General features: G+C 36.8%; 1 gene segment (V, D, J or C); it reads right to left on the bottom strand.

Annotated features, from left to right (window-relative positions):
- Nucleotides 1-866: 866 nt before the first annotated feature.
- Nucleotides 867-1,597, bottom strand: LOC111718810. The segment is given in 2 exon segments: nucleotides 867-1,174; nucleotides 1,287-1,597. Coding segments are annotated over 2 exon segments (354 nt in total).
- Nucleotides 1,598-9,103: the final 7,506 nt, after the last annotated feature.

Genomic DNA, 9,103 nt, shown 5'->3' with positions numbered 1-9,103 from the left:
ATTTATTAGATGAGGGTTTCAGAACCTAGAGCACATGAATTTATTTCTTTAATATTCTGATTATTTTATTTTAGCATAATTCATTTCTTTTGTAATCCTAGGTATTTCATTTTCTAAATTTAAAACTATTAGGAGGAGCCCAGAGGCTTTATCATACTAGACTGCTAAAAGGGTCCATGTACACATAAAAGAATAGTAATATTAATAATGATGATGATATCTACCATTATGTAGCCTTTTAAGGTTTAGATAGTATTTTACATGTGTTACCTTATTTAATCTTCACAACAACCCTATGAAGCAGATGCTATTATTGCTGCTTTATAGATGAGGAAACTGTCTGCCCCAGGTTAAATAACCTGATAGTTAACAATTAGTTAAGAAATTGAACTCAGATCATCCTGACTCAGAATCTTTGTACTAGTTAGCTAACAAAAATTGATTGATTAAACTATTGAATGACTTCCAGTTTAGCCATTTACTCCATGGATTGCTTTGGGCACGTTCCTAATCCCCATGCCCAGAATTAGGGCTGGTGATAGCCAGGCTTGTTTCTATCAGTCCTGGGAATAAATAAAAATGCATTGGAAAGCTAATCACTGACTGCAGGCTCTGAGCATTATTCAGAAACTACAAGCGTAATTATTGGGGGGGAGCGAAATGGGCCATATATTGTCTGGGTGGAGATGCTGAGTTGGGAAAAGGTATTTGGGCTCAAAGACAAAAGGCAACAATAAAACAGTTTTAAAAGCAAAAAAGCAATCAAAAAAAGGGCACTAGAATGGAGACTTGGATCAGCATCGCCCCTTAGTGGCAGGATCATTGTCCATCCTATCTCAGCATTTCATGTGCAGCTCCTCTGACGTTCACGTCACTGTGTCACTCACAGCACAGAAGTATACAGCCACATCGCTCACTTCGGCAGACTGTTTCCTTAGGTTGAAGGATTTATTGCTCTTGTTAAATTCTGCTTCAAAACCTTTGCCGCCTCTAACCAGCCTGTTTCCTGAGAGATATTTCAGGAGCCTCTGGAGATTTCTTTTGGGATATTGAACATACCAGAAGAAAGTAGGACTTCCAGTATAGGAGGCATTGCACCTCAACTCCAGGGGGTCCCCTTCCAACGTGGTGACCTGAGCTTCGGGTTGGGTCACTGTTTGTGCTCTTGTTCCCCCTGTAAAACCAAGGCAATAGTCAATAAATAGGCACAGACATCCGCTGCAGACGGTTTTATTTGCAAATGAGATAGCAGCAGATCGATAACAGTGAAATAGAATGTTACTCACTCATTGAGAAGAGCATCAAAGTCACTAGGGCAAAGAAGAACATCATGGCTGAGCAGCAAGGAAGCTAAGGCTCCTGCAATACCCAGAGGTGGGAAAAGTGTCACTCAGAAATTCTGAATCCAGAGAAACTGGATTCTGGATGAAAAAAAGACACTGGTTCTCTAGGGCTCCAGGTTATTGTAGGACAAGGGACCATATGCAAGTGGCCCTATTTCATAAAATCTGGTTGCTTTCTGGCTTTTAATCCTTCTCAGTAGTCACTGCAATAGCAGTAGTATCAGTCTTAGACTGGGCACCTGGATGAAGACAGGCAGCTCTTACCAAGTGAGCATTTTGTGACTTCTCATCCTTTATAAGTCATTCAGCTTGAACACCCCTGCCCTCTGGAGTCCGTACAAAGAAATAGAGGCAATTACCTGAGGGATCTAGTAAGGGAAATTTCCATTACACTCATCAGATTGTAGTCTATGTACAGGGATTTCACATAATCCTAAACCCAGTTCTTCTGGTAACTATGAAGATGAGCTCACCAATATTTAGCAGCCCTTCAATCATATCTCTAGTACTTGTTATGAACCAAGAATTGTATGAGGTACTGAAGAGTCAACTATTTATAGCAATTCTGTGATGGAAAAGAACTGGAAATTGCAGGAACACCCATCAGTTAGGGAATAGCTGAACAAACTGGTATGTGATTGGGATAAACTACTACTGTGCTATAAGAAATGATGACCATTTGTCTATCATATAATTTAACCAAAATGATGAGGTAAGTGAAGACATAAGAAACTATACCATGAAAGGTATTAATAAAAGGACCTAGTGACGTTGAACTTGGAAATCCAACTATCATCCATAAAAAGGCAGATCTTTTGTCCCTTGTGATACTAATGCAGTATCTGGGGTCTCAAGCCTCCCAAATCTAGCATGAAACTTTTTCCAATCAGTGCTTCTTTGTGGCAGAATTTCTCATTCATTTTGTGAATTACCCACTTTCTGAGAAAATTCACATAGACACCTAAGGTCCTGTGTCTTATAGTTGGTATCAATTAGTAAGCCTCCCTTTTGGCATTCCTTATATTATACATAATATTCTCCGTGTTAGCAGACTCTGCAGATTTTTGTGAGCATTTTTCTCTCTTCCTCATTTTTAGTTTAAAAGCTTTCTGATTATATTGCCAGGCTCCAGGCAAATGATTTTTTTTCTGAAATTTTGTAGGCATTATTTTATTCGCAGTCAGAAGTCCAACATTCCTATATAATTAAAGAAGCCAAATCTCATTCTATGACACTATCTTTTTCACCAGCTGTTCATTCTTCAAGTCTGTTTTATCATCAACTGATACAAATGATGAAAATGCCACACATACTTGGTACATCTTCAATTTCTTGCTCAGGACTTCATAATACTTAATAACCTCTCCAAAGTCTTCCTTGTGGTATAATTTATGCTCATGTTAATCAAGAAAAGTGGGTGATGGTCATTAATTTTGGCAAGCCTCAGAAGACAAATGCGGGTGTTGGTAAGACAGCAACTTTCTATTGTTTGTCAAGTCTACAATAGAGTAGAGAATCATCATCTACTATCATTTGACTCTACCTTCATTGTTTATTACTGCATGACATCCAACATTTGCATGCTGGATTCACATTATGTTTAGAGCACAAGTAACTGCTTTCCTCTAAGGCGGTAAGGCTCCCTCCTCATCAATAACAAATGCCCCAAATTTTATATAGCTTCAAAGTTTAGTTGTCTTTCTTGTTTTCCTTCTCTGTTTCACATTCTATAAATCTCCACAGTTTTTTTCATAATATTTTTGTCTTCTCTAGTTATCTTTTACCTGCATAAGATTAAACAAGACTTTCCTATTTCCTTTGTTCTAAAACTAAAGGTTTTTCAAAAATACTGGTCTATCAGAGCTGTCACTTTTTAAATAAAATTTAATTAAAAACTGACCATCGTGTCTCTCTCCATTATTGAGAGAGATACCATTTTATTGCTCAATCTGGGCTTTTTATCTTACCCCATGCATTTAGGCTCAATTTGGAAAAAAAGTTTTAAATTCCCTCATCATTCCAAAAGTTGACAAGGCAACAATCCTATCCAGTGTGAAACCATCTTGAAACAGTCACAGCTTATCTTTCTTCATTTTCCCAAGGCTATCTAAATGTGTTCAGCATCTTTGACAGTCCCTATCATTGAGTGTCTCACAGCACAGTATTACCCATCATCCTCAGTCTCTTGTACTTGGTGGATGAACAGATAAGAGCTGCCCTGCTGTGATTCTGCATTGTTCCTTCTGAGTGGAATGTGCACCAAAAATAATGATTCTTTACATACAATATGTAATGGGCTGAGGTTTGAGTTGATGCACTGAGGTCCCAAGTATGTGAGGCTAAATAGTAATTGGACTATACCCTATTAATATACATGATTGGATAAAGAATGGCCCCTGCCCACTCTCCGTGCAAGTCCTGATGTGTTGTATAGGAAATGACGATTTTGGTGGGTGGAGGCAGAGAGAGACAGGAAGAGAAGCTGGGGGAGATTGGGCCTGGGTTCGGGACTTCTAGCTGCTGGTCGTGTGGCTGCTGGTCTAGCTGGCTTCTTGACTCAGCTGCACACATTGCTATCGCCGATTCTCTTCCACCTCCGATCCTTCTTCACTGAGAATAAAGACTGACGATTTTCCCCTAACCTCAATTCCTGACTCCTACTGATTTTTAAAATACGCCATCTTCACAACAATAGATAATGGGTTGTGAATAAACCAGGAAAAACATGTTTTTTCAGTCACAAAGTAATTGTAGCATATTTTCACCAAAACCCTTTCAATGAACACCAAGGTTCAGGACTGAGGGACTTTGTTCTGGATCTCTATAGTTGTAAATAAATATAGACAAATAAACTCTTGTGTTCTTATAAATCCTAGTAACTCAAGATAAAGAATATTAAGTTAAATACAATCCAAAGATGATCAATCCTCCCTGGTTATTAAAAATTATTATCTCTAGTTGGAGGAACCTGGAGAGGAACTCAGAACTCCCATAAAATAGTCTCCTGTATGTCATATTTGGACGTAATAGAGGAAGGAAGATGGACTTTATCCCCAGCACTTGAGTATGAGGTACAGCAGGAATCTGAGTGGCAATACCTACATATACTTCAGCCTCTCACCCACTTTTGTTTGCTCTCTGTACCAAGGACTCAGTCACCAAAACATTTATTAAAGAAGCAATGGACAGTTAAGAAGACACAGATGATTTGTGGTCCTTTGTAAAAAGAAATCCTAAATTATGTTGTGGGTGAATGTGTGCTTATCCATTTTGCCCTACAAATATCAGTGTATAAAGTGGTTGCATGAGATGGGAGGCAGAGAGTAGGGTGTCTAAGAGGGAAGTGGACTGAGTGTGGTCTAATGGAAAGAAATTGTGTTCAAATGAGAACCCAGAAAACCTGTATTGGAATTGCAATTCTGCCAGTGTGAAGTTGTTAGAACTTAAAGAAATTATTTCACCTTATTTTTTCAATCTGCAAAATGGAGATAATAAAAATAGCACATCACTTATGCCACATTCTATGTTTCATGAGTTGATTTCCTTACCATAGCCCCAAAAAGAATATGTAGCCTAGGGATGTGTGGAGTCAAGAAATATTTTATGGTTCCTTAGTTGTTTCCTCTCAAAAACCCTGTGAATCAAGGAATATATATGCCAAATCCTAAGATTAATGCAAGGATTTGTGGGTCTGTGTATATTTATTTTACATATGGGGAATTAGACTCAAAAGATGTCTTACCCAAAGCATAAACATCAAAAACAAATTCAGGTCTTCTAATTGTAAAATAAGCATTCTTTTTACTCTACCACCTATACTACCTAGCATCCAAAATCAAGAAAAATAGTTTATGAGGAAGTACTTTAAAAACTATAGAAATGTCATACAAATATCTATCTCTTTCTCACTCATTTCTCTATCCCATAAAAATTTCTTTATTTTGCTTTTATTAACTAACATTCCTCTGTAGTTCAAATTGTAGACTAAAAAAATAAGAATAATAACGAATAGGAGTGGAATTTATGAAAATACAAATCCACTGGGGAATTGAGGAGATTAAAATAGCAAGTCATGAGAAATGAGTGAACCAAAGATGGACAAAGTGACAGAGAGAGAGACAGACATACAGACATCACACTATCTTGTGATGCAAATCTAGAGACAGTTCAGTTCCCTTTCTATTCAATTATGAGTTCAGGCTAACTTCTAGCTTGTGAAAAAAAAACTTTATTCAATTGTGGTAATTGGGAGAAAATCTTACTACATTATTTGAATCTAGCCCTGCGTGGGAAGTTGGACCATCACTACCTGCTGCTTAGAGACTCTTAACTAAAGACTTACATTATGTTGACCAGAAACCTAACCAGATTCAAAGATTGATGCAAGGAGTTTTTTCACAGTTGTACATTTCAAGCAAGACCATATGTCTCATCTGAAAACTGGCCTTAAACCAGTCAATCAGTTATTGCTTCTGTGATCCTTTAATTGTTTTCAGACACTTGGGAGGAATGGAATACCTCTTTTTCTAAATTCAGGAAATTGCATCTTTTCAGTCTCCTCCTCTAATCCTTCATCCAATTAGAAATCAGATTATCTAATATTATATTGTTTCCTTTTAATTAATTGGTCTTATTTGTTTAATTGTTTTTAATGTATGAAAATGTCTTCCCCTGTATTTAGGGTATAGTGTTAAGCTGAGAAAGGGGCCTGTTCCCGATTTGTAAGAAAATCCGTATGCATTGATTAATAAATGCTCAAAAGTTCAAACCTTTGTTCTCTCAGTCATTTTATCTTTCACCTCAACATGCTGCTTTGCATAATTGGCTCTCTTAATAAAATATGATGAAAGAGTATAATCAAAAAAGTTTAAGTGGTGTACTTGAGAGATTTATACCATCAAGATATCACATAAAGCTAAATTGAAATCAGATGTAGAAGTTGAAGCCAGATCTTTCCTGACTCCAAATTGAGCACTCTTTCCAAAAAATATACAGACAGATAAACACAGTTGGACAGAGTGACAGAGAGAAAGCCAGACATACAGACATATAGAAACATAAAAATACAGATAGACAGATCTCATAAAAAGGTAGAAAGTCCCAAGTCTCCTACTTCAAATTTTCTATAACAGTCTAATCTAGGCATTTGGTGAACATGCTTAGGGTTCCTGAAGTGCCAAGATTTTTTCCTTTGCTTGTATTCTCTGTGAGAAGAAAACCTGAAACTTAGTAGTTACAGGATTTCTGCTGTCAAGAAAATACTTTCCTTTTTTTGCATTTGTATCTTTGGTACTTTCTCTGTGGTTTTTGTTAATAAACCATTCAATATGGCTAGATCTATAGTCATCCAGTCAAGACTCTAGAAGTGTAATGGGCTGAGGTTTGAGTTGATGCACTGAGGTCCCAAGTACATGAGGCTAAATAGTAATTGGGCTATACTCTATTAATATACATGATTGGATAAAGAATGGTCCCTGCCCACTCTCCATGCAGGTCCTGTTGTGTTATATAGGAAATGACGATTTTGGTGGGTGGAGACAGAGAGAGAGACAGGAAGAGAAGCTGGGAGAGATTGGGCCTGGGTTCCATACTCCTAGCTGCTGGTCATGTGGCTGCTGATCTAGCTAGCTTCTTGACTCAGCTGCACACATTGCTATCGCCGATTCTCTTCCACCTCCGATCCTTCTTCACTGAGAATAAAGACTGACGATTTTCCCCTAACCTGAATTCCTGACTCCTGCTGATTTTAAAATACACGGTCTTCACATAGAAGGAAGGTTATTGAACAAATTAACATAAAAGGAAAGTGGGAAAAGATATTTTTATGAACATTCTAGAATTCAGAATATCCACTCAAATAGCAAAGGTAGGTGAGAAGATAGAGAAATCTAATTTTCCTTAATTTACTCTTCTATTCAAGAACCTAAGATCTCAATCCATGTGAGCTAGCTGTGGGATAGGCCCAAGACTATAGGAAAGTCTGGGACTAACTGACCTTGCCTAATGGCACAGATAACACACATTTGTATAATACTTTATGGTTTAACATGTAATTTCTTCACAATATCTGTGGAGATCAGTAATATAAGTATTCCATATTTTACCAGAGAGAAAACCTACTCCTAGAAGTTTAGTTCTTTGACTATCTAATGACAAAGACTCATACCCAAATCTCCTGACTTCATTTTTATTCTTTTACCATTGTACCATCCTTGGCTATGTATTGTCATAACTCCCCATACTATATTCACTTCATAATCCATATTGGACTGTTTTACACCAGAATTTTTCATGGTTTTCCATGAAAACCCCTATCCTATCCTACTCTTCCCCTGCTTAAACAATTCCTATTCCTTCTCTTCTTTCTGATGGACTCTAAAACAAAAACAACTATAGTTAGAATGATTTTTTAAAATATACTGGTTAAGGCTTAAAAAGATATAAATTCAAATAAAATGCTACTCCTCTCTATCTCCCCATCCATGAGAACAACTGGAAATCCTAAATCAGAAAAGATGTCTTTTAGATCAATGAAAATTCTACTAAAATCTCAGTCATCCATTTCCCATTGGCTGAGTCTTTATGCCTTAGATAGGAAAGAAATCAAACAAATGATAACCTTGAGAAAGAACATTTTTCCTCTTTGGAGGGATACCAATTCATGCTACATATAAACAAGTGCACTTCTACCACATTAATTATTTTTCCATTTTCTATCAAGGAATAAGACTATGCTTTTTCATTGAGAAAAGATCATCAAGAGTGGGATCATCAAGGAAAAATACTTCATGTTTTATTTCATGCTCTTTTTGGACCTAAAAGGAGAAGAAACAGAGAAGAAATTGTCAGGGTTAAGTAAGACAATTTGACATCCTAACAATTGAGAAGGCAGGAGAGGACATTGAAATGTAAGAAAGAGCCAGAATGAGATCATATCACCATGAGATTTTACATTGATTTATATTTGTTAATAAAGAATCCCAAAGTATCTGTTATTAAAGAATTTAGCAGGACATTAAGAATTGATTGGGCAACCTGCATTCCTAGTGAGTGAAGAAACAGCAAGTCCTTGGTTGAGCTTCCTGGAATGCAATGATTTTAAATCCAAAGGTCTATGTTAAAGTTCCATTCACTTCATAGGTGTGTGACCTATTCTTTCTGAGTCTGATAGTTTCAACATATATTAGGAAACTGAGACATAGATTTACTTAAATGGAATATATGAGTTTATGTCCATGTGTGCTCCTCATATGTTCTTAGGTATATTTATTTCCACTGTGCTCAGAGAATAGCCCACCCTCTCATTGACAAAACTAAGACCCAGAAAAATTAAATGAGTTGTTCAAGATTACATAGGTAGTAAGCAGCAAATTTGGGAATGGAATCCAAGTCCTCTTATTTGAGAGGTAGTAATCTTTCCACTGCAACAGAAATATGAATCTCCTTTTTCTCTTCTTTCTAACTGTCCCAGAAAGTTTGATTCGTAACAACTTCTCAATTCTGTAACCCCCTTTGATGTAGATATTTCACCTTTTAAAAAAGAAAGAATAAAGCATGTACTTCTGTCCTGGATGCTAGAGCCCAAGTTACAAGATTTACATACAGGATACATGTACCTAAGGGAACAATGTTCTTGTACAGTAGAGATGGGTGCCAGAGTCCTTGGGCTGAAATTCCCAAGGAGCTTTGCCATTTATTCTTAGTCAGAATTGCTTTTACTTTTCTCTTTATCTTTTCAACCCTCTCTGAAAACATAGGAA

Source organism: Sarcophilus harrisii, chromosome 2 (genome assembly GCF_902635505.1).
Source record: "Sarcophilus harrisii chromosome 2, mSarHar1.11, whole genome shotgun sequence".
Classification (NCBI taxonomy): domain Eukaryota; kingdom Metazoa; phylum Chordata; class Mammalia; order Dasyuromorphia; family Dasyuridae; genus Sarcophilus; species Sarcophilus harrisii.
This window is presented reverse-complemented; position numbering and strand designations above follow the sequence as displayed.